Source organism: Odontesthes bonariensis, chromosome 10, assembly GCF_027942865.1.
Source record: "Odontesthes bonariensis isolate fOdoBon6 chromosome 10, fOdoBon6.hap1, whole genome shotgun sequence".
In the NCBI taxonomy this organism is placed as follows: Eukaryota; Metazoa; Chordata; class Actinopteri; order Atheriniformes; family Atherinopsidae; genus Odontesthes; species Odontesthes bonariensis.
Genome location: NC_134515.1, coordinates 21,664,988 through 21,692,481, shown reverse-complemented (window position 1 = coordinate 21,692,481; position 27,494 = coordinate 21,664,988). Strand labels below are relative to the sequence as shown.

Genomic DNA, 27,494 nt, shown 5'->3' with positions numbered 1-27,494 from the left:
TTAGAGCCACAACAGGTGTCTGAGGGAGACAAGGTGCATACATAATAGTTTGATTGACTTCTTTGTGCTCTTCAGGAGAATTAAGAGAGGGGGAAATTAAGGAAATGTGCACTTATAACACATCTGAATCAGGTCACCTTTGTAATTAACCACTTGCAGCTGTGGTTGCAAGAGAGAAAGAGTGAAGAGCGAAAGACTGTGATAAAGAAAACTGATGGAGACACTTAAATTGGAAAATTGGGAATTATGACATGAAAAAGGAGGAGAGGGATCTTAACACTATCACTGATCCTAGTGGGAATCTCTGCTACCGCAGCTCCGCTTTGTGCATTTATTAGAATTAAGTGCTCAACACACAATTCTCATTTACAGCCTCGGGTTACCACGGAAACACAAACAGCAGAGCAGCAGATGACATGTTTAAAAATAGGACCCCCTGAAATAAACGTTCACACCTCATATTACTGTGCGCTTTTCAACTATAGAAAATGCGGGACCATGGCTGTAGGTATATACATCAAGTTTATGTTCTACACAGTGATGTGTGAGAGTTGTGTGAATGTGGAGGGTGTGGGGAGACAGAAGAAGAGGGATGTGTTAAGAAGAAGGAGATAGTAGGAAAGAGAGGAGGTGGTGAAGAGGGAGGAGCTGATGACGGGAGTGTGGATGGTTTCTATTTTTAGACGGCATGTGTGATATATGCCAATAGGTGCTCAATCTAATGAACAACAGTGACTTTGAAACACTATGAAACACAGATTCTGTGTACATGTGTACTCTCACTTTTCGACCTCAACCCTGAAATTCTAACTGAGCGTGGTATCATTAAATTGCATTTCTGTGTAGATAAAGCCCCTATAACTAAACTAATATAACCCATCCAGCCCATTTTTCAGATGAGTGACTACAGATAACCGTTGCCCTCAATATTTTCTTACCCTGCCAGGAGGCAAAGGTGCTGAAAGCCTCCATAAAACCAACTAAATTGAATTGAGAGCACGATGGAAACAGCAGAAAGAAAGAAAATAAAAAAAATATCATCATGAAATCAAATTAGGATTATATCCATAAAGCCATTGAGTCACTTGTTAATCCCACAATGATTGGGCTTTGGAACGAAAGACGCAGAACAAAACACACACACACTCACACAGACACGCAAACACACACGCACACACACACACACACACACACACACACACACACACACACACACACACACACACACACACACCACAGATGGATTAAATGACATCAATCAATAAATCCCAATTGTGAGGCAATAACAAAACATTCCAACAGTAACAGCTTCGGATAATTTCTCAACACCAAACTAAACTCATTAAATAAACTCAGGAGTAAGACACTAACTCACTCGTGAGCGACTGTGGCAAAATTACAACAGAGCTTTTAAATGGGGCTTCCTGCTCTATGATACATCTTTGTTTGTAAGGCTGCAGTGCTGGGGCCACAGCCACTTATTGAATTATATGGCTATCATATCAATCACCCAGTGCTGTTACTGGCCTCCACTTAGTAAAGCATTTATCTGATGATCCTTTCATAAATGGCCTGATGAATTGCAACGTTCTGTGACTTTCTGGTTCCACCATAATTGCATTTGTCTCCAGCAGAGACCGGTTCTTGTCCAGTTCTGTCTCCATCTTTCCGAGTCACTCTCTAGATGGGTTTGTGGTAAAACAGAACTGGTGAGGGTTGAAATATTCACGTGAGTTATATCTTAACGTTCATTACAGTATGATCAACAGTCGACACCCAAACTAATGCCTCTGTCAGACTATACTCCAAACACAGCTGCACTTTGACCTAGCTGCTCACGTGCAGATACTTACAATCCTAACCCTCTCATGATTAGCGAGTATAACACATGGCTTATGCACCATAGTGAACACACCACTGAAGCTGCTGTGCTTGTCATTAGCAATCTTGACCTGATGTTGACTCTAATGACTAAAATTTATGGCAGACCAATACCTCCATAGCACCACTGTGGTCAACAATGGCCGTATTCATTTGCATTTAATATTGACCTTAGTCTGTATAGATCACATCAACTCCCTTAGGTCTTGTTGAGGTTTGGCTGAGTTGGAAACTAATGATATAATCACAGCTGTCTTGTTTTGTTTATCTATTTAATCTACAAAACCAATGGGGACAGGTAAAGTGCACAATATAGAAAGTACCCCTTTTTAGATTCTGCAGAAGAGATTTATCCACTTTGAATCTCACTTTGTATCTGAATGCACACATGTAAATCTCTGTATACAGTACAGGCACACAGAAAAAGGCCCGTATATGCAAAAAAACGCATATAGAGTACACACTTTGGAACAACAAGCCCTAAATGTGAGCCATCTTTGAATTTCTAAAATCACTTGGCCAGGTTTTTGGCATCACTTTCCTTGTCCATGGGATCTGGCTCAAATCTGTTACAATTTCCCAGCAGGCCTTCTGTAAAGAACACATCTCAATGACCTCGCGGCTGGAGACTAGAGCACAGGCCAAGTTTACGACTAAGAGCTGCTCTACGGGGAAGTAAAAACACACAGACAGACTTTTCTATCACTGCGCTGTCCTCCTTAAAACTTCAGTTTGCTTGCTGACCATCTTCAACCTCTTCGCTTTAGAACATCGCTCTCTGGGGAGCGATTTATTTCCTAACGCTCCTAATGAAAAGAGAATTAGGACACAATGATAAGATTCACTACTTATTATAAAGAAGAATGGTAAAACTCTGAAACAGCTAATAGAACACTCGTGAGTTCAAAAATTCAAAACCCAACCTCTGCTAATTATAGCAGCCCCGTCCTCATCTGCATCTGTTTAAAAGTCTGAGCTCCCCTACGGTACAGCTGGAGCACGACAATCATAGAAACACCGTTTCCACAATTCTCCAGCAGTGCGATGTGCACTCTTTCTTTTCTGTCAATCAATCAACCTCTCGGTTGTTCTTTCCTCTTGACAGTTTGAGTGTTTACTTCATGGATAACATTGTCATTGGTATACTTTTATGTATAAGGCATTACTTGGCCTACTGCCTTCCTATATTTATTCCTTAATTGCACAGAGAGGTGCTGGTCCTTACTCCTTCCGTTCTCAAGACTACGTGTTGCTTTCTGTTCCATATGCCCTACTGAATTGGGTAAAAAGGCTTTTGGCTACTCTGCACCACTAGAATGAAATATGTTGCAGAATGACTGGAAACTAACAGGGTTAATCTCTTTGAGTGCCTTCAAATTCAAACTGAGAACACTTGAGGCCGACTCCACTTCATGTACTTGGTTTTGATAATTTGCTTGTAAATTCAATTACTTTTTCTTTCATTTGTTTGTGTTTTTATCTGTGTAATTTGTAACTGTGTTTTGTATTTGCTGCTGCCTATCTTGGCCAGGTCTTAGGTTCTTAATCTCAATGGGATCTTCCTGGTTAACTAAAGGTTATAATATAATAATAAAAACATACAATTTGTCAAATTTTGCATGAATCCAGTGGAGCTCATGGAAACTTAGAGGAGAGTGTGTCCAAAGCTGTGTCTGGTCACATCATGGCTAGTTATGGGGGACTATTGGAAAGCCACCTGCTGCCAACCTGGCCCTGGATCATTCATTACGCTTCATAGCACCTAACCGAGTCATCCATCATAGAAGCCCGATCTATATCCACTCATTAGGCTGGCTATTATCACAATTCAACAATGATAAGGCACTCTGGTAATGTGAGTGGATAGGAACCTAGATTGTATAGATACATCCCCGACAACAGCAGAGGTTTTTCAGTTGTTCTGGACAACTCAACAGACGGAGTGCTGTGTAAACTGTAGGTAAAAGGACATTGAAATATTGCTTCATGTTGTGCAGCAAGCAGACACTTTGTATTGTTTGTATTTTTCATTTATTTTTTTGAGGTAGATATTGAGCAAGAATTCCAACCCAACATGGAAAGTAAACATGTGAATAGTCGTCAATTTCAGTTTTTACAACTCTTGAATATGTTGAGAAGTTCAACCACACGTGTAAAGGTTCATGTGTGAGAACATTAACATGGTGATAATGACATGCTGTCTGCTAGTAAGGCAAATTTTGATTGAAGTTATTAGCCAAAGGGAGATCCAGACTGCTGAAGATGCACAAGTCTGCTCAAATCAAAGAATACATTTATCAAACATATCTGCATGAGTAAAACTACATATGACTGGCTTGGTTGATACATTTTCCACTCTATCATTCAAGCACATATTGTGACTCTGATGTATATCAATATTTCTAATGATTTGGTAGCAACAGTTAACAGCAGCTGGTCATTTGAACCATGCTATCCAATGCCTGTTTGTTAAAGTCCAGTTATCATGTAGTTACAGTTCAGGAGTGACTGACCTAATACAGACCATTAGATGCTAAACTGTCCTGCACTGGACCACTGAAAAAAATCAGATCAGATCTGACAACACAAAAATGTCATAAAATCTAAAAAAGCTTTAAAGTTGCTGTACACTGCAAATCATTTTTCCTTACTGTACAATCAGCAACAAGTGTCTTTGTGATATACAGTTAGTTTTTATTCTACAAAGGCAGCAGAGGGAAACTTTTGTTAAAGTTTTGTTAACTTTTCTGAAGTAAAGGCTTTGAGTGTTTTTTCAGTCATTACCAATAGTACGCTCTGAAATGTGACAACCCTCTGTGAAATATGATTAGGTTGTGCACCAGTTGTTTCTATGCATTCATGTGCTATGCCTTTTTTATTGAGGCAAAAGATCAAACCAATGGGTTTAATTTGTCCCCCTGCTTTATCCCTCTTCTCTGCCTCCTTTGCTTTTGTAATATTAACAATGAACAGCAGATAATTTTCTCCAACCTCACTAACATGCTGGAGAGATGAAATTCCCCCACTGCGTGTCTGCACATGCCCAAGGCGATTGGGCATAGAACACAAAAAGTCTTAAATTAATTGTAATACAGACTGGTTTGAGTGCATGCCTGTGCACTGCAGCAGAGCAGCTTCAAAGTCACTGTGTGCCAGTGAGTTAAAGAGAGAGGGGGAGGGAGAGAAAAAATAACATTGCAGAGTATATTCAAGCTTTTCATGAAGTGAAGGACACTGCATTGCACAACAGCAAGCATAAGTCTTGAGGATTCCTCAAATTTGTTTCTACAACATCTACATCACTTTGAGGTGGGAAAAGAAAAGAGCTGATCAATAAAACAAGATCAGCTTTAGGATTATGGTACATGCTCATGAGATTTTCTGTGGTTTGCAGGCAAATTAAATTTCTTGGCCTTTATCTTTGCAGATTAGATTTTCAATTAAATATTTCTAGATTAAGTTAATGCCATTAAATCATGGAGATAAAATATGTATTCTGCACAAACGCATCACTCTTGAGCCGACACGGAATGTCACAGTCTTTTTGAACACAATCACATGGCCGCATAACAATATCTTATTTGTGGAATAAACCTAATTTATTGCATTGGAGTTATGTCCTATCAACCAAGACTGCAAAGAAGCTAAATCAATTTGCTGACTGTGCATGTGTTCAGTTGTCCCTTGTGGATAGGTTTGAAGTGTATTATTTTTTAATTCAATAGCAAGGTTAAAGCATCTCTCCTTAAGAGCTTGAGTGGTCTCCGTGATGTGCATTCAGCACGACAGATTTCCCGAAGCAAAAGCTCCACTTCAACTGTTTTGCATATCAGCTGAAAACTGGACGGCCCTGCAAGCCCTCAGTTTTTAACAGGTTATTAATGTCGTCTTAATGCAATGCTAATAAGATTACAGCATAATACGGATTATCTCATGCAAAAATTAAGCCTGTGAACATTCTTTGAGGACAGTTCTTTTTGAGCGGCAGTGGACCGTGGACGTGCTCCTCACGGAGCATAAAGGTAGAAGCTGGGTTGGTCACGAGTGAGGTTTATAAATTGAATTAACATCACCACCAGACAACCTCTGAAGCAAAGAACAGCTTACTGAAATCTATTAATGGTTTTAGTCCATGACTTGTCTTTTATGCTCTTCCCGATGCCTGCCGCTGTCATATGGCACACGGCTGGATTAATCCCTCAGCATGGGTAATCCCCCAAATACATCTGGATGAAAAAAAGTTTTGCTTTGTGGAGGACACATCCTGCATCCATACACACACATAAGATTGACAACAGGGTGGAGAAAAACACAATTTCTAACCACTAACTGAGGAGGTCTTTTCAATACACTGCCCCAAATAAAATGTCATGACATGAAAACCAGTAAACTCATTTTCTGTGAAGCCTGACAGAATGGAGAGGACAACCCTCATCCGCATTGGCACACAAATGTTAAAGCAGAGGGAAGAGCTCCAGAGACATGCATTAATCCCTGAAGATTTAGTGAAGCAGAACAATGGCTTTTGTCACCCTGGATAATCAACACAAAGTACAGTTTATGAATTGCACTAAGCTCAGAAAGACGCAAACACAGGGTGACAGAGAGCATATGAGTGAGAACTAATGCAAAAAAGTTAGCGTAAGAATAAAAGCACAAATAAATAGAACAATGATGTCTAGCTGTTCAAAAGCGTGGCTGCAAATCTGGGGAAATTACTTAGACTTATTCAGACAGGGTTTATCACATTTCTCTCGAGGGAAATGAGAGGTAATTTATTTCCATAACTTGGCCTACAACATGGAGAAGTATCCCTCACATTTCCCTCAGCCTCTGTTATCATGACAGTAATGAGGATGTCAGCCCAGTGGACACAATGCTGTCTCTCCAGTATTGTTTATATTTGGGTGTTTGCTGATGGACAACAAAATCAAGGGCCTCCCCAATAAAATGACAACAATGCTTTCCTAAGAGATGGTGTCACTGTTGCTTTAAATCGGTCTTTATTAACGGAAGTCATGAAGTTCAATATTTACACCACTTTATCAAGCACATGCCCTTTACGGGCCATTATTATCATTTTTTAACAAGAGAAACATGTTTATCTGTTGTTTTTTTTAATTATTTCAATGTTGCCCTGATTTATAATTAGCTCCTCATTTGCAAACCTGACATTAGACATATGTAGTGTTTACCATCCCTTTCTGCATGTGGTCAGCCTTCATCATATTAGCAGTAAAATGGAATCTCATCATTTCTGCAGGCATTCATCAAAATGAAAGTCATCGCACTTTATTGTCTCAAGACCATAAACAATTACTTGTTATACATACATCAAGTGTCAGCTCTGATGAAAAGCAATGGCCATCACTAGAGCCACCACTTTGGCTAAAGCATGGCAAAAAGTCCATCCATAGTACACCGCAAATATATCACATGAAAGGATCAAAATCCTTTTAGGAACTTGGTAGAGGCAGCAGCCATCAACTGTTCAGGATACACCTACACACCCTGGAAACTGATAATCACCAACTCATTTTGCTAGTAATTGAATTGGACTGGGCACAAGTGTTGTAAGCTTGGAGGGACCACAGCTGAAGGTAATCAGATGTGACAGACAGTGGAAGGGAGACAGACTGGGAAGGGGGACAGTTTCTGTAATGAAATATTCACAAATCTGACATTCAGTCTTCCTACCTCAAAACCTTGAGCATCACTCCAATGACTTTTGTCCAGGTAGTCAAGGATAAGTTGGCCTGGACATAATGTCCTATGACAGGGTAGCATCTGTATGCACAACACATCGATGATAATAAAGTGTGGAAAACAATACACGTTTGAACTAGCTCACTGAAAGACTCCGCCCAGTGAATTACCCTTCACAGTCACATTGGCCCCATTCCTCCCACCACCCTTCCATCCCTGGTTGACAGGTGGCCAGGTAAATGCATTTTCTCAAAAGCTTGAAAGGCCTGGCACTCAATATTGCTTTTCAAAAAATGGGCGACCATCCATATCTCTGCATGAAAAGAGGATGAAATATATGCCAACAACAGGGCAGGTGAGTCTGAACAAGGATCTAGCAGAGCTGAAAGTAATAATTTCAGATTTTGGAGAGCAGACTTGGATACGGTACTGACTTATGAGATCTCACACACATACAAGAAGGAACGAGTATATTGCTCATTTATTCTCCATCTAGAGTTATTGTGTTTATTGTGAAGTTTTTCATCAATTATAACCAGCTGAAAAACGATTGGTCACCTTTGAGCTGTTACTGCTGTCAAGGATAGAGTATAGAATCCCATGGATACATCTCTGTAAGATACCTAAACCCATCCAGTTATTGTCAGTCTAGCTACCTCTATAAGGTAATGACAGGTGGGACAGTAAGGAATTAGACTTATTAGGCAAGGCAAAGCAAGGCAATTTTATTTATAGAGCACAATTCGTACACAAGGTAATTCAAAGTGCTTTACAGCTACATAAAATCACAAGAAGGCAAGAAAATCATTAAAAAGAAATACAAAATAAAGAATAAAAAACCCATTAAAAATAATAATTAATTAATTAATTAATTTAAAAGTGAAGAGTGCAGATAAAATACTTTCAGGTGTCATATGTACACCTAAATATAACTTTTTTTCAGCCTGGATTTAAACATTGTCAGAGTTGAGGCCTGTCTCACATCTTCTGGAAGACTGTTCCAGATTTTAGGGGCATAACACTGAAACGCAGCCTCACCTTGTTTAGTCCTGACTCTGGGCACCAGCAGGAGACCCCTCCCTGAGGTTCTCAGAGCCCGAGTTGGTTCAATGGCTCTAACATGTCAGAGATGTACTTTGGCGCTTGACCATGAAGAGACTTGTACACAAGCAGAGCTGTTCTAAAGTCTATTCTCTGAGCGACAGGAAGCCAGTGCAGAGACCTGAGCACTGGACTAATATGGTCGTATTTTCTGGTTCTAGTCAGGACTCGAGCAGCAGCGTTCTGGATGTACTGCAGCTGTCTTATAGCCCGTTTAGAGAGCCCAGTGAGCAGGCCGTTACAGTAGTCTAACCTGCTGGAGACAAACGCATGGATCAGTCTTTCTAAGTCTGGTTTAGACACTATTCCTTTGATTCTGGAAATGTTTTTTAGATGGTAAAAAGCTGCTGATGTTACTGATTTAATGTGGCTGTTAAAGTTCAGGTCTGAGTCCAATATTACCCCGAGATTTCTAACTTGATAGTTAGGTTTTAGAGAGAGAGTCTCAAGGTGACGGATAACACTTTCTCTTTGTTTCTGTGGGCCACAGACAATGATTTCAGTTTTGTCTGAGTTTAGCTGGAGAAAATTGTTTTGCATCCACACACTGATCTGTTCGATGCAGCGACACAATGTATCTACAGGTCCGTGTTCTCCTGCCGTCAGTGACACGTAGATCTGAGTGTCATCTGCATAGTTGTGGTAGGACACATTATAGCTGCGTATTAGCTGGCCTAATGGAAGCATGCACAGATTGAACAATAGGGGTCCCAGGATTGACCCCTGGGGAGCCCCACAGGTCATAGCCATTTGGTCTGAGACACAGTTACCAATTTCAACAAAATATTTCCTGTCCTCCAGATAGGACTTGAACCAGTTTAAAGCATGACCAGAGATTCCCACCCAGTCTTCTAACCTCTATAATAAGATCGCATGGTCAACTGTGTCAAAGGCAGCACTCATGTCCAGCAAGGTCTGAATATGAGTGACCGTGATGATTTGCACATTTTAATCTTGTGTCATCAATAAGTGCTTTTTGACTTATTCCATTACTTTGTTCGGTTATTTTAAAAAAACATCTGCAAAATGTACAACGTTCAATATCTGCCTCATGTATACTTTGTGTTATTTTTGTTTATTAAGTGTCATCTCATTGTCATATCATTCATATTATAAAGACATAGTTTTTTTGTGCCGGGGTAAATCTGTGCTTGACATTGAGGAATACACTATGTTAAGTGTTAACTATTTCAAGTTTCAAGAAACAGTTCTAATTAGATACAGTATGTACATGTAAATGAATAAAATACACTTAGTTTTACATGACAAATTCACATATTAAATAAAACGTAACTCAACTAAAATGATGTAACACTCAATAACACTTACAGCTCACCTAGAACTCATTTTGCTCCGTGTACAACCTCCGCTTTCAATCCTGAGTAAATCTTTTGCAGAAATATTTGATTTTTTTCAGGCTGATTATGACGGCATTTGTGACAATGTTCTGCACAAAGAGAGAGCCCTCTTTGATGGTGTCAATAAGTACTGTGTTTGAAAAAGATAAGGCTTGCAATCAAAGTTACATTGCTAACCTGAGGACAGGCTTACATAGTTATCAACAGTCTCAATAGCTGTCGCCGCATTTCAGCGTTTGCTGTATGCCAAGATATTTGAATATCTTCTAGAGCAGTGGTTCCCAAACTGTGGTACGCGTACCCCTAGTGGTACGCGGAGGTACTGCAGGGGGTGCGCGGCGCACAAGGATTTTTTAATTTTTTTCAATTTTATTTATTAAGGCGTCACAATTTTATGGAGGACTGTTTATGAAGGAGACTCCAGTTTTGTGATGAATGTTACATGAGTTAGGCCTGTTAATGTATTCTTAAAAAGAGAGAGAAATGAGTTATGTTCATGTATTCTTAAAAAAAAGAGAATTGTTACTTGTTTAAGTTAGATAACAAAGGAAGATTATTTTGATTTAGTATTTATGCTATTTTGGTTAATTATTTATATTTCAAGAAAATGTTTTTTATTCTTATGTTGAATTCAACTGAGGTTAAAAAAAAAGAGAAAGAAAGCCTGAGAATTTTTATGTTCAAGTTAATCATATTAAATAAAATGATTTTCATGTAATAACCACTGTGTTGCTCTACTTTTGGAGAATAATCGCACGCGTTGTATGTGTGAGGGGGTACTCGTAGTGTGACAAGAAGGCTCAGGGCAAAAAAGTTTGGGAACCACTGTTCTAGAGAGAAGCTTCAATACGTTTGACCATATGGCTTTGGCCATTTTTACTGTGTTTAAAGTAACTAGCAGCAATTGGTTAGGTTTTGCCTGCACTTGTCTGTGTACATAGGAGGTTTAGGATTTGTGGCGCATGCTAGGATACTTCTCTGTTGTCCTTAACATCCAGTTTTAGAGTACCAGAGTACAAACCTTCAACCTACAATCAACAACCTGGAGTAACACCAAAGTACGCATTTCCACTTTGTCAGGTGCATAACAATTGTTTAGGAACCAATGCCAAGTTAGCTCTAAGCCTTGGTGCAAAACTATTGGCTCCAGGAAGATAAAAAGAAGGACTGTTTCCATTTTTTCAGATACATATTCAAAGCATGCATGATAGAATTGTATGATGTTATCAGCAGTCATACGTCAAAATACACTGTTTTATCTGAATTTCTCTTAAAAGTTAAAATGTCCCCACTAGCGTCTAACTAACATGGACATTCTTGGCATCAACAAAACCCGCCTAAACTTGGTCTGAGAGATTACATTTTCGTGCTGTGATTGGGTGTATTATTTGTAGCAAAGAGACTAAATCTTGTGGTTTCAGTAAACATCGTGCTGAGTAAAAAGACAGAAAATCTTGAATAATTCAAAATTCTGGGCAACTGTGGCTCAGGAGCTAGGGAGGAGCTAGTCCCCGGCTTCCAAACTAAACATATTATCAGCATTTGAATGTGTGTGACAGCAAAAAGCTTTGTATAGAAGAGGATAAAGAATAAAGTCAGTGACTGTGTGAATGAGTGACTTACAATACAAAGCACTCTGAGTGTTTGATGAGACTTAATAGTGCAATTTAAATGTCGTCCATTTACCAAAAGAATGTCTTGATTAAAAAAGGCATCACTAATGAAATGTGTAGTTTGTGTCTGTTTGTCACCTTTAAATCATTTCAAATAGTTTCTAATGTGTCCCAATAAAAGGCCTTGCTTTCTGTCGCTCTGAGGGGAATAAAAGGCCATACATGTTACTTATTCACACTGTCTTATCCGTTATCTATTGAGATATGGATGCTACAGTTAACCCTGCAGGGTTCTTTTATTCCCGTTACGCCAGCTGTTTTGTAGGTTACATGCAAGTAATTGCTGTTTCTTTACAGGACACGTTCCATGCCTCGATGCCGTTTGACATCATAAACCGCGCTTGAAAAGACCCCACACACAATTTACAGTAGATGTGCGATATCCTCTCTTATGCTCTGGTGCATCACAGTGGACCCAGCGTCCCTGACGGTAATTATGGCAGTTATATATTTTATTCACCTGCATGAGCGCAAACATGAAAATGCTGTGAGTTTACGCTGTGTACTTAGAAACTGCAGAAGTGGAAAATTGCTTTTGATTTTTTTTTTGCACTTATTACAAGCTCTGTATAGTCCGTACACAGCAGCAATGGACATTAAACTGAATGTGGAAATAAGTAAATATTATGGTTAGGTACGAAACAGATGGTGTTAAACATACAAATATATCTCATCTCAGTGGGACGTAAACACATCAAAAAGATTGTAAACATTATGACACTGCAGGCTTGCACACAATCCCGTGCACATAGCGTCAGAACACACATCAGAATAGAGGAGAAAAGGAGACAGGCTATGAGAAGGAGGTGGTGAAAGAGAAAGAAAAGTAAGATGAGAGAGGTGAAATGAAACTGACATTTCAACAAAAAGGAAAATGGCCCAGAAGGCTGGGTGTAGGCAGCATCATAAAGCACAAGTGTTCTTATATCACTACACCCTGGAATGGAAACTGATGTAAAGAGGGCAAGAAAAGACAAACTGAGAGAACAGCTTGGGGAAATCAAAGTTTGTATTCACTTTTCTGATATATGCTGTGATATATGCCATGAGAGTGTGTGAGTATGTGTGCATCTTTCTAATAAAGAATTATTGCAATATTAGTGAGATCAAATAGAGCTCAGTCATAGAAACCATTTTCAGACCAAAGATGACTGTTGATGCAACTGAGGCCTTTTAATACACTCACCATGTTTGTTTTAAAGACAGAACAAAGATTAGACTTTTTTTCTTATTCAGAGATGAAATCCGCTGTTGTCATGACTTAATCTTTAAGCTATGTTCTAATGCTGGGTTCCATCCACATCTGACAGCGTAGGTAAAGAGAGGCTAATAATCTATAATTCATTACAATACCTGACATATCACTCTGGAGCCTCTCGAGTCTATCAAGTTTTATCTGAAGTTTGCAGACGCGTGGCTGGATTTCTATTAAATTCTCACTGTACTATACCTGTAGAGACTGTTCACTGTTCCAGAAGAAAAAAAAGGGTAAAGAAAAATATTTGAGAAAAAAACTGCAGTAGAAAAATCTACGGACCATGCCAGAAACTAAATGCATGACATTCATCAGGTAGCCAATGGAGTGCGCCGCACTGTGAAAAAAGCATGTGCTGGTGCTCTGGCTTGAGAAAGTCGGTCACCAAAGGCGGCCTTTGATAGTATACATGTGGGCTCATGTGATTCTCCAATTTTTTCTTCACGTTATTAATAACATACGATCTTTATCTGTATTTCAACATCTGACACCTGGGCCTTGGCATTTGCTCTTGATATATGTTTTCTCATATTGTACATTTGATTTTAATAGTTATTACCTTCTTATTGCTCAGTTTTACCAACTGTTATATGTTTTTGCTGCTGAAGTAGACAAACTTGCACATTTTCTACATAGAGGAAAATGTAGTTAAGGCAATAAGCGTCATCTGGCTGCTATCTAAATGGTCAATTGTTTACTATTAAAACTCTGCCATTGCATAAAGTGATTCTGGAGTGGAGTATGGTGAAAGGATCTGTCATGGTGAATGCAAACACAGCTTGGAGCATCTCCATATAACCACTCCATTAAAAAATTATATGAAAACCTATGACGAACATTCTTTCCATTTTAATGACTAATTAATTTATTATTAGATGAATCTAGATTAATTAGGAAAATAAAGAAATGAAGGGGGTGGTAGTTGATTGCCTCAGTGCATGTAGTGAAGTGCTCTAAAAGAACACAGAGAGAGGACTGCTTGCTTTTGAATTATATTTCTACAGAAGGATTTTAAAACAGAGAGAAATACGCTCTTATCTTACTTTTCTTACATGTTGGTTGGAAGCAAGATACAGAGGCATAAATCATCCACTCCAAACCGTGTAGCATATGCATGTTTTGTACTAATGAAAGTCTTTGAATTTAGGTCAGCTCACCACTGATCATAGCCATGAAAAGAACAAATAACTGCTTTCCCAAATCAAAGACAACGTGTCTGTGACATTATATTCATTTGTACTCTCATAACACATTCTAATTAGCAGCTCTAACAACGTCTGTCCCATTTCCCTCTGCTGCCCAAATCTATACTCGTTCGTTTGCATTGATCATTGTTTTGCACAAGCTGCTGACTCTGAAAAAATGTGCCATAAATTTGGTGGAGAGGACGCGTGAAAGAGGGCAGTAACAGGTGCATAGTTTAAACATGCCAACAAGGTTACACAAGGTTGGCACATAAGCCGTTAAATGAAATCTCTGAATCACAGCCAACAATAATGTGAGTGAGAGGAATGCGGTTGTCTGGGTGACAGACGCCAGTGCACTGACACTCAAGGCCCAGTGATCAAAAAGGTTTCTGATAAACATAATAAATCACACACAGGGGTAGCCATGCTAATGAGCAAAAACAAAACACTCCAGCGCTTATCTAGACTTATTCAACTAGAACAGCCTAATGAGTCCACAAAGATGACAACACGAATAAAAAAAACAGCTGAAGTGTTTTGTTATGGGAAAAAAACCCAAAACAAAACCACCACAGTCACTGCAACATCTTTATTTTCCTCAAACACACACTGTTTACTCCATCAAACTGTTGCTGTAATTACAAGAAAGTAAATGCAAATGACAAAGTCTTAAACACAACAAGTGTTTATGATGCTCTGAAAAAAGAAGACAATCTTGGTGCTGAAAATAGCAAATAACACATTTTTTGTTGAGCAAAAGCTTTTTCAGGCACGCAATAATGGCCCAGTAGTATCAGTAGTAACAACTGAGGCACAATTACAGTGCGGCATGAGGACACCAAACACTTTAAATGAAGTATTGATACTGATATATTTGTAAAATGATCACTAAAAAAGAAAGTTAGTAAGAATGCTTCTCTTATCTTTACTCTCTCATGCATTTACATCAATGTCAGTTTCCATACACTTATCCCCTTATTGAACAGGCTGTCATCATGTCAGCTGCCACAAGTTCGTGGTCAAATTAGCTTTCCTTGAATTTGAAGAGCTTCAATATTCTCACTTTTATCATATTAATTTAATAGATTAGGTTAATTTAAATGAGGTCCTCATTTTCTTGTCTGCTGTGGAGACAACTAGTAACAGAGTCTCTGTTGTACAGATAATAGTTAAGGTTATAGGCAACATGGTTGCTAAGTGCTTGAAGAGGAGAAGCTGATATCAATGGGTAAAGTCCGTTGCACAGCTCTTAAATGACATTAGATGCCACCCATGTAAAAAAAGAAGAAATCAAAATGTAAAACTTTGCCATACAATATATACTTATCATTAATATTTCTTAATGGCCTGCCCAAGTATAGTTAATGAATGCGAAGCACTGGCAAGTTAAGTATCAATCCCACCATCAGACACAAAGGCCATGAGTGACATTAATAGCATTGGCTTCCAGCTGTTAACTATCTGCAGCTTTTACACATGAACAGCTGTCCTGACATTTTCTAAACATGACCTGCGTGTAACAATACAAATGTCCAAACAAGGTGGACATAGATTCTTTGTGTTTACACAGCTAGTTTTCTAGGATCAAATTTAAAAACCATCATTCATGAGGATTCATGGTGAGCTACTGCACTTCTGAGACATGTTGCTTCCTACTCTTTTCTTCAGGAGTGTACATTACAAATTAGTCTTATTTTTATTCTTCGTCTTGTCAACCTAGCACATAGGTCAACTTACTGTTCAATGTGGTGATAACATCAATGCTATGTTAGCTTGAAAAAGCTGTGGTGCAAACCTAGCTACCGGTTTCATTCATTGTGCTCCATTATTCTACTATCACAGAGCAAGGTGCAGCACACTTTAATCAGCCACAAAGTTTTTTCTTTCACACTGGGAGCATTTCAGAACACAAACTCATTGCCTGCCCAAATGTGGCTAGCTGGATAGTGATCATAAGGCAACCACATTGGATTTTAAAGCTGCGGTGAGGCTCCACCAACTGACTGAAAGTGTAAAACTGACTTCAAAGAAAGATACAGTTAAAATGAGAAATTCCACCTTTCCAGCTGAGAGGGAATGGTCCATAACTGCAACGATTTTTAGGGTGCTGCAGATTCAAAAGACTGATGGGGATCTTAATGGATTTTTTCTTTTATTTCCCCCTTAATTAGATAAAGTACTAATTCCAAAGCAGCAGAAAGAAGAGAACACAGAGACTTTGAGAAACAGCATTGGGTTTTTGTCTATTAACTAGATAATGCACATTCTATTTTCTACGTGGAGAAAATTGAGTTTCTCACGAGGTTCATTTCAGTAAAAAGTAAGATAAGATACAGGTACTAGGGGAGTATATCACTCTTACGTGACTGTATTAGCATTTTAATGGCTATGATGTCATTTAAAGAAAAAAGAAAACCACAGCGAGGTCATTTCAAACAAAATATTGGCATGACTGTGATTCATTGCTTGTGGCAAAATTATCTAGTTATTACTGCTGAGTGTTTTTATAAAACCCTTTTTTTTAAAAATGATAATCAACTCAACATATTGGGATTTGTGACTCAGCTGTGATGCTATTTCAACCATGAAAAACCACTGAAACACTATGGCCCAGAGCAAAACAGGAAAACATCTTAAGAGATCACTATTTGATCATTTATTGGCAAAAAATATTTTATCTTATCATGCAACACAACAAATTGCTGTGGTTCAATCATGCCAGCATAATTGCATCAAGTCTTTCCATTATTTTCTGGTCTCCTTTTCACAATACCCACAAAGGGGTGAATACTGAAGTCTAGATGGAGCAGGAATAAAAAGCTGACGTTTAGCAGTTGCTGTGTATCTCTCAAAAACCCACACAAGCATACTCCTATGTCCCTCCTCCAGTTTATAATCTAGGTTCAACTGAATATGAAAAGTGCTATAAGATATTATCGCCCGACAAGGACAGAATCAATTTGTTTAACAACCTAGAGAACAAAATCCCTCATAGGTCCTATTGGCTAAAAGTCTCCGATTTAGCTAAAGCCTTGGCTCATGTGTTCGCCTGCCTCATTTGCAGGATTTGATCAAAGCTTTTTAGCCTTGCTATCAAATGAGCACTCTATGAATGGTAACTGGTAGCTTACAAACTCACTTAGGTGGTTTCATGTCTTTTTGTCCAGTTGGTCATATTGAGTGGCACAGCATTTTGAGTTTGAATAGAAGACTTGCATCATATTTACACAATCATGGCTAATTCCTTCTGCAGTGTGTTCCCCACTACTTTGTTTTGCTACAGATGGCTTTGGATAAGACTGTTTCTACTGTGGCTTTTTAACTCTGTTCCAGATTTCATCATTCTCCATATGCCTTCTCACATACCACACAGTTGCCATTAAGGGAGCTTCAATTTCTAAGCAGAAAGAGCAGAGACACACTTCGAAACGCTGTGTTTTTTTTATTGCTCATTGTTAAAAGGGATTATGGATTCTGACTGAGGATGGATTACTTTCAGATAAACAAAACACTTACAAAGCCATGGTGGGCAAGACCGCATGTAGTCAGTAGCACAGGTGGGGCACATGGCAGTGTGTGATAGTGAACACAAAAGAGAAACAGAAACACCAACAGACACGTTGTTTTTCAGAGTGCATCAGGAACACAAGGGCTAAATCTTACAGGTTAGCAGTAAATTAAATTCAAGAGTGTAAACGATGCAAGTGTCTGAGTGAAGAAGAACACAGAAGAAGACGCAGCAACACAAGTATAAGCCCTGAGGCTCCCAGACAGAGAGACAAAAAAATCAAGGAAAACATTGTCTGCTGGAGCTGGCTTTCATCTTATCTAGTCAGATGAGTATAAATTGACACAGAGCAGACAGTTGAAATATTTTTTCTACTACTAAACTTAATGCTAAGGAAATGCTTGAGAATCTCAAACGGTGCTCCATATACAACATTTACCCTTGAAGAAGCGCCTACGCCATAAAACATGCATGCTGAGGAAAACACGCACCGATAATTGTTTTTATGTGTTACAAATTGCCCAAGTACAAAAAGAGATAAAATATATATATATGTGTGTGTGTGTGTGTGTGTGTGTGTGTTCCGACATACTGTGAGCAGAGACCAGAATGTGAGCAGATGCAGAGGGCCACATTCATTAGTCACTCCGATACCCTCTTCTGGCCCCTTCCTTATTGATGAGGCTCTCTTAACAAAAAAAAATACACACTGACCCTTTCCTTCTCCGAAAGCAACAAGAAACTGCTTTTGCGTGTCAGGTGGAAAGAGACATGTTATTGGCCAGGAAGGTGGAGCAACAGAAGCTGCTGTGTGTCCAAGCAATTAACAACAAACAGAGCAGAGAATGTTCACAGTTCAATGACTTATTTGTATGTCCGTACACCCCCCAACTGATCCAGAATCAAATATCTGCAAACACCAGATCTTCCGGGCAGGTTGTGAATGGCAGGCCATGATGACAGGGTGCCAAGTATGTCACAGCAATGAGCTCAGAGCCGTTTACGGCCTCAATGACTCTGACATTTAACAGGATGTTGCAATTCATCAGCTTCTCAGTCTGACTCACTCATAGACAAACACACACACAATATGGACACAGTCACAAAACACATTACCAATAAGTCTAATAGTTCTGCATCCCATAACTGTGTTTACGAGAGTGTGTGAATGTGTGTGTGTGTGTGGATGAGTGTGTGTGCAGTGTAAAATTAATGTTGTATCTGTGGTTCCCCTCACTATAATAAAAATACATGATCACATAAAAATGAAGGAAAACAGGGTGACAAACAAAACAAATCAATGTCTCAAAATGCTCCAAATGTTCACGCTGTAAATCTCAATCAAAGCCAATTCACAACTTTGTAACAGGATATAATAACAACGGCCCTGGGCTGCAGGTTAATTAGCCATTAAGTGAATAATGGAACGTGTATGTTTTTTTTAAATCTAGCGTTAATAACAATAATTATCTCTCCCTGTGATCTAAAATGCAATAACTGAATCAGTTACTTGCCTTGTGAAATGAGGTGCATTCTGATCTTTTGCATCACAGTATTTGTACTTAAGGTACATCAAGGCCATCAACTAATAACTGAGTAAGTTAAGTAGGAGGTGAGCTCTCTGCATGCAGACTCACTGATTGAGTTCATTCTGAAAGTTACTGCAGACCACAGGGCAAGTTAGAGAGGGAAATAATGGAGTAATCTATTTCTCCATTTCCTCTCTAATTTTTTCCCTCACTGAGATGCTTTCCATTCTCCTCTACATTTCTTTATGTCCCTTTTATCAGTGATGTATGAAGGGTGAGCAGTGACAGTGTCATTACTTAGGAGAGCATCTTGATGGCTGCTCTTCCCAGAAGAATACATCTAGAAAAAACACAGTGAGCACAGAGTGCTTAAAAGTGCTCTTTCCGTGTAGTTCCTGATGATTCAGTGTAAAGTTTGTATGTATTTCAAACGGCTTGACTTCTGACTTCTGAAGCAATTGCAGTTTATTAAGGCCACAATATCAGACAGACATTTCAAGTCAAATCTTTAACAAAAATGTACTCACTCAACTACAAAGAGGCACACACTAACAGATTTATACACACACACTTATACACAGACATGCACTTACACACACACACTGCAAGTCACAACAAGATAAAAGATGTGTCTGCTCTCCTCTTACCCGAGCGTTGTCATGGTAACGATGGTGTACCAGAAAGAAGCTGGGATGCTGGTGAATTTGCTGGAGCTTGAACCCTTCTCTGCGTAGAACATGACGGTGGCAAAGATAATTATGGCCATTGTGAGGGAGAAAAGCAGGAAGCCCAGCTCCGAGGCACAGCTCTTCAGCGTGTAGCCCAGGATGCGCAGGCCCTGCGAGTGACGGGAGAACTTAAAGATACGGAACACCCGGAAAACGCGGAGTGTCACAAAAGCGCCACTGACATCCTCGTTGTCGGTCATCACCAATCCAATGTAGTAGGGTAAGATGGCCACCACATCAATAATGCTCATGACGGATCTCATGAAGCGGTAGCGGTTTGGTGCAGCATACAAGCGCATCAGGTACTCCACGGTGAAAATCATAACGCAGGCTGTGTCCATGCAGAAAAAGGCCACAGTGTAGCGCTCTCCACATGGCACTTCCTTTTGGTTGGGCACTGAGCCGCATGGCACTGTCTCTACCACATTGGTAATGACAGAGATAGCAATGAAGAAACCAGTGACGTAGTAGAAGACCAGGGCCATGGTGGAAGTGTGAGGATTCTCAAAAGCCCGCCACATTGTCTCCCTGCAGGTCATATTGGGCAGCTTAGCATCTTTGTTGTCTTCCTGGTCGTCCATCAGACGCTCTGCATTCTCCCTCTTCCTGTCCTTGTACTCTTCGTAGCAGCAGTCTCCAATGATCTCGGGGATAATGCCAAAGAAAGACAGCTCCTCATCATAAGAGGAGATGCACTCATAGCGCGGATAGTGGAGCTTGCCTGTGCGGTAAAAGTTGAGCACACTTCGGAACACATCCGGGTCCCGGTCAAAGAAGTACTCTTTGGTCTCCTCATTGTAGAAGAATTCCTTCTCTGAGCTACCAAGCAGCGTGTCTGGATAGCGATCCAGCGTGTTCCTCCAGGTCTGGAAGCGTCGTCCACTGACATTAAGAATGATGAGCTCATCGTTCCTCTTGTTTTTTTCAGTGGGTGCTATTGGCATGGGCAAATTGGCCACAGGCATCCAGCCGATTGCTGCTGCCCGGGCAAAGGGAAGCCATGCCGCTACTCCCGCCGCCATGCTGTGTCCGGCTTGGGGCGTAGGGGGGGACAAGTCCAGCACCTTCACAACCAGCTTGAGTTCAGCTCATTCACCATCTGAGGGGAAGAGAGGGGGGAGTTTGTAAGGATAGGAGGCACTAGAAAGTTAATTCAATTACGACAGGGGAGGAGAAGGAGATCTGTTGATGAGAAAGCAGATAATGAGCCGATAGTTTCAGAAACCTAAATGTAAACGAAGTGAAAAAAGAGGACCAACAGTGAGAGTGGGAAAAGACAAGACAAAAAGACAGGGCGGTCCAACTGATATAGGAAAAAGGTATCTATGATGAAGATATATCCAAATATCATTTAGGTGAGAAACATTTACTCTCTTTAAAATACAGTTCTACTTGATATAGTGAACTTCAGTATTATTGAAGTAACAGGCTATGCGTCAATAAGCACCATTTCCCTCATAAATACTTCAAGGTTAAAGTCTTCATCGTCCCCTTATGTAGTTGCTGTTGAAAATAACCTTTTCAGAAACACAGTTCACTGCAATTTACAGATAAAAAATAAATAAATACTGAAACAAACCAGTACAAACAGCTTATATTGCCAGTTTTTTTGCTTAGAAAACTTAACTTAACTTAATTGAGATGCAGGAGATATCAAACCTGTTGAGTTCCAAGTTTTACAAAAAGACAGCAGATGCATCTTTAAATCATTAAACATTAAAGAAGCTAGGCAAATAAATATTTGGGACAAATACACAGTTTAAATGAACAACATTAGCCTGACATTTACCAATCGTGTTGGATTATTCTGATGACTAACTGGCTACTAAAACTGAGGGTTCAATAAGCTACGGCGACACGGAACATGTTGATAACAGTGTGTATCAGCAGCGTTATACTGACCATATCGACCAAAAAAAAAACAACAACCTACAACTCACCGATGCAAAATTCTCCATCCAAAGAAAACACGGCCGTCCCCCAGAGCAGTTTAGTTACAAGTCGACGGTTTGATTTTTATTTCTGAAAACGTGTCTAGGGGGGCGGGGGGACAAATACCAGGAAAGTAGTTATTTAGCGATTAAAGGAAGGACATTGATCAAAGCTGAGGCAAAAGCGGAAAAGTGCCATAGACCGACGTACCACAGCTGTTTTAATTCAGTTTCCATTGTGCGAAGGGAGAAATGACGAGAGGACTCCGCTGTGAGGACCGTATTACCTTGGCTTTTCGGGATGAGTGGTGGGAAGAGACGGAGGAGAAGGAGGAGCGCTCTTTCTCTCTCTCTCTCTTCCTCCCTCTCTCTCTGTGCGCAAGGTGGATTGTGAACCAAACTGCAGTCATGGGAACCAAGATTTAGAGTGATGCGCAGAAAATGGGAGTAAAGCGGTCGGCTTTAGTTTCTCAACTCAAATAAGCTCTCCAGTTGTACAGATTATTTCACATCCCAAAAGCAAGTTACGGTCAGACGAGCAATTGCCAAAGAATTCATCCCATCAGGGGCACAGCTAACAATCATCTGGCTCCTGGAAAAGATTAGCCTACTTTGGACACTTTTTAATTAAAGATTTAATACATGTCGTTTTTATTGTCCACTTGGGGGCAACAGAAACACGTCACAACTGCAGAACCATTGTCAAAATTTAACATAACAGGGCATGGCAAATTAGTTTAAAACAGTTGTGAATTTACACAAATTTACGAACCAGCTGCAGGTTTGGATGAGAAGTTGGTAGATTTATCCCACATTGCTGTGTCAGATTACGGTGAAATGTTCACTACAATATCAGACTGACATTTTTGGTAATATATCTAACATAATTTACTGTATTTTAACCAGTCTGATGTAATCTAATCTGAACATTTGGATTGCTCTTGGGTTATTTAGCTCTTTCAATACATTTTTTTTCTCCTTAGACATTTCAAAATAGATACAATGAAAATTAAATTCACTTTTGCATAGTCATAGTTTTCAATTGATCTGACACAATTGCCCTCAAAACTATTTGGATTCACAATTTTCAATCATTTATGGGATGCTGTGTCTTTTGTGTAAGTTTTTGTTGTGGATGTTTTTAATCAGGAGTCACCTAGAAAACCTTTCTCCTGTAATTCAAGAGGAACACTTACTCGATAGAATAAGTACTATAAGATATAAGATGATGAAAAAAATTGCAATCTGGGCATATCAACAGGGCTTTACAGGTAAGATGTGGATCTGTAGTGGCAAATTTTATGGGCCTTAAAATGTGATGCAAGTTTAGTCAGAAATTGTTGCTTTCCAGTGTTTAGGCCTGTGGATCATTGTTCGCCATCTGAAGGAGAGATCTTCACAGGCCTCAAATCAAAAATTATCCAACGTCAACCAGCCTTCTTGTCAATGCACAACCCCAAAAAAGCCCCACTTGCTAACCACCACCAAAACAAAACGAAAACAAGCTAGACTAACTAAAAAACTATTATCAAAATGAATAGGCTTCAAAGACAAACAGAAATAGTCAAATGCACCCCGTTTTTCACAAAGAGCAGTTAAATAAATACTTTCTGAACAACTTCATATCAGGAAATCACAGTAAAAACAAATGACTAAATCACTTCAAACTTTTTCATAGACCGTTGGTTTCTCCTGCGGTTATTATGTGATCAAAACTGATGAAAGTTCAGGTCCCTTTGGATTCAATTCCATTACACTGAGTATATTTGGTGGTTCACTGCAACGAATCTTCACAACAGAGACCCAATGAATCATACGGATATACTGTAACATATCACTTTTCACAGAAATGCTTCACAGTAAAAAGCTGACACATTAATGAAGACCATGAGCTCCAGCAAACCTGACATTATTTATTCAACGACTAGGATATCTACAACAAAAAAGGACATAAAATATTATGTCTCTTCAGCCCGCCGACTCTGAGCCACGGTATATCTCAGTCCTGGAGATTTTTTGTTTGAATTCTTTTCTTCGTGCCTGGGTGTCTACAATGTCTGGTAATAATCTCATGTAACTTTACGCATGAAAGCTAAGAGAAACAAAGGGGCTCCAATGGAAAAGCTCTCAGCAATCAGTGTCTTCCCTGAGAACAAGTAGGTGCAGCACATTGGGTAAGTTTGTGAGCTATGATAACAATAGACTGAGTAAGCTCTAGCTTACTCAGTCTATGCCTTATCTCCTTATCTTTTACACCTAAAATCACTGTGAGCTTCGTAAAAAGTTTTTGTAATTCCTCTGAGCGAGAAGCAGAGACCTGTTATCATCATTCTTAGCAACAGGAGTTGATTTACTTAAACTTTTGCAGAGCTTTACTGCAACATGTTAATCAAGTCTGAAGTTTGTAGAATAGCCTTCGATGCGAAAGCTCATACGGTAAATAGAGGGAGAATGGTTTATATGTGTATATGCTAATTTTTATTCAGACTCAGGCGGTGTAAATGTCTGTGTCCCCACATTAGTCAATGTTCTGCAGAGCAATATGCTGTGCTAATTGAGTCAACAGGGATCATATCCCTCTGATACATAGACATCTGAAATACCAACAGGCTCACAGCTCACAGGCAGACTGCAACACATCCACAGAAAAAATGTTGTCATGGAAATACATGTGCCCAATATGAGAAATTAATACTTCTGCAAGAACTATATTACCCACTATAAAGTCACACTGTGAGGTTTTATAGACCCTTTTTGGAAGATGACAAACTGCAAGTCACGCAGTCACGCACTCCCACAAACTCTGACACACTTGTTTATGCTTCTGTGCCCTTGTATAGCTATCCTTAGAGGCATTTTTTTTCATTCCCTTTCTACTCAATCAAGTCCCTGACTGTAAACTGGCCCCTTGGTAAAATACAAGACGGCCAAAATGGCCTCACCTTGTAAAAAATATATCCACTCCTTGCACTCAAACCTGCTGTCACAAGAAGAAGAGTTGAAGAAAACACACACACACATCAGTGCTTAAACACCTAAACTCACCGACACATACGGCACGGTAACTGGCCTTTTCATATCGGGAGTCTTTGAGAGATTCCAATGATTCAAATGTCACTGAAAAACAAGGTGGGTTGCATTTCATGGTCAACTGCCTTCTGTAATTATCTACAGACACTACAGTGACATTACATTGAAAATCCTTGCTGTCGTGCAGAGCTTCAAGAAAAAAACAGTCGCAAACATTAAGGATCAAGTTAGTTAACAGGAAAGGAGGAAAATCATTTCAAGTTGAGACATTATTAGGATATTTTTCTGAAAGTACAGATTTTTGTTTTGTTTCATGTAGTTGAGAGCTAGTTTCACACTCCACTTTATACAAGCACACCAACAAACTTTACATTCCTTAGTCAAATCTGTCTTGTAATCGCCTGATCATGTTTAATCAAACTTTGCATTTGACATTTTCTTTTAACTTGGCAGATGACCAACCATGAAAAAGACTATTTTGTTGCCACCGTGATGATATTATTATGGCAGCACCAAATTCAAGTGCAATGCGTTTAGTACTTGTTTTGCCATATCAAAATGCAGTATAGGTGAATACATACTTTATATACATACCACTGGAAATACTCAACACATGTTCAATATCTTATGGGATTCCTTTTTTCTTTTCTTTCTTTCTTTCTTTCTTTCTTTCTTTCTGCGTTGCATGCTGGGAGTGTGTTGGTGGTGGTGAGGCTGCAAGTGGTGAGTCTGAGAGAGTGAAAGAGTTGTCTCTAAAGTTTTGTTTTTCTGATCTTTTCCTTTCATGTGTTGGTTTTTCTTAATACTCTTTATTTATACTGATTCTACGTCGCGGGGTTATTTGAGTTTTGTTTAGTGCTTGTAGCGCTGTTTGCGGGGATGGCGTCCTCAGGGGCGCGGCCCCTCTCTATGAAGAATGGGATTCGGATTCAGCCTGACCCGTCAATCCCAGTTGAGACAGTTCTTTTGGCTGTAGGAGATATTGTTGGTCACATCAATTTAAATTATGCTTCGAGAATGAATAAGGGAGTAGTGATATTTTTGAAGGAGGAGCGATTTGTTACCCAGTTGATTGTCAGCGGGGTGACAATAGGCGGAGAGTACCTGCAGGTGTCCCCGCTGGCAGTGCCCTCCACCCGGGTGATTGTTTCGGGTGTACCGCCCTTCATTCCGAATAACTTGCTGGAAAAAGAGCTCCAGCGTTTTGGAAAACTTGCCAGCGGTTTCAAAACTGTGGGCTTGGGATGTAAGGATGATAAATTAAAACATGTTCAGTCTTTTAGGAGACAGGTGTTTATGTTTTTAAACTCTGCTACACAGACGCTGGAAGTGTCTTTCAGAGTTAAATATGAGGAAGGATCTTATATGGTTTACGCGAGCACTGGAAACATGAGATGTTTTGACTGTGGGGATGTTGGACATAAACGGGCCGCCTGCCCGCACAAAAACCCGACAGCTCAGGTTGAGCTAAATCCAAATGCAGAGGCGCCGCTGGCCGCTGGTGTTCCTGTGGTTGCGGAGGAGGGGGCGCCTCCCCCGTCAACTGCCTCTGATGCTGGGGAGGGAAGCAGTGGTCTGGATATACAGCATGTAAGGGATGACATTGAGAAAAATGGAATCAGGGTTCCAAAAGATTCCCCAATCTGTGGCCATCTTGACTCAGAAACCGATCAGACGGCTAATTGTAACCCTGTCGCTGCTGAGGCGGCGGTGCTGCCCGCGGGTGAAGCTGCTGAGGCGGCGGTGCTGCCCGCAGGTGAAGCTGCACAGGCAGAAGACATGGAGTATGACAGTGATTCAGACAACTTTTCAATAGCAGATTCCCAAACATACACTGGTGACTTGTACACTTTGGATGAAATCAACGATTTCCTTGATGAAACTTTTGGAAAACATGTTAAAATTCTTGATTATTTTCCTGATGCGGAAAAATTTATCAAGAGCGCACTAATGGTACAGAAAATGGTAGATTTTGAAATGTTAGACGAAAAGAAACGGTTCCGTTTAAAAAAGCACATGACAAACGTCAGGAGACAGATATTAGCTAAAAAAGGGAAAGGTTCAAAACGGTTAAAAATTCAGAAATAAGACTATGACTATACTACACTGGGTGGTCTTCTTTTTACTGTCTCTGTCTGTTTTCCCTCTCCATTTTACCTGTATGAATAATATCAGGGTGGGGTCATTAAACATCAATGGTGGTAGGGATCCACACAAAAAGATGGTTAGTTTAGAAATGATTACTCAAAAGAAGCTTGATGTTGTGTTTTTACAAGAGACACATACAGATCATGAAAATGATGTCGAGTGGGGTATGAGTTGGAAAGGAAAAATATTTTTGTCTCATGGGACCAGGTCATCTGCTGGTGTAGCAATTTTATTCTCACCAGGACTAGATACTAACATCATTTCCTGTACTGAGTTAATCCCAGGCAGGGTCCTGGTGATTAGAGTAGAAATAGAAAGTTTGTCTTTTTGTTTTATTAATGTTTATGCACCAAATCAAGGGGATGACAGGATGCAGACATTTGAGAAAATATGTAGTTTTTTGCAGCAGTCTAATAAAAATGACTGTGTTGTGATGGGTGGGGATTGGAACTGCACTAC

At 39.7% G+C, this 27,494-nt stretch overlaps 1 protein-coding gene across 3 annotated transcripts in view; it reads right to left on the bottom strand.

Annotated features, from left to right (window-relative positions):
* The window catches only part of LOC142390967 (A-type voltage-gated potassium channel KCND3-like), a 109,533-nt gene extending 87,375 nt beyond the window's left edge, over window positions 1-22,158 (bottom strand). The window contains exons 1-3 of one of the 3 annotated variants that reach the window (XM_075476869.1): window positions 22,069-22,150; window positions 21,867-21,960; window positions 19,846-21,025 (exon numbers count right to left, since the gene is read on the bottom strand). In XM_075476869.1, the coding sequence (XP_075332984.1) occupies window positions 19,846-20,948 (1,103 nt within the window). In that variant the 5' untranslated portion in view covers window positions 20,949-21,025; window positions 21,867-21,960; window positions 22,069-22,150. Of the gene's footprint in view, window positions 1-19,845; window positions 21,026-21,866 lie in introns of all 3 variants that reach the window. The other 2 variants (XM_075476868.1, XM_075476870.1) reach the window with 2 other exon arrangements.
* Window positions 22,159-27,494: the final 5,336 nt, after the last annotated feature.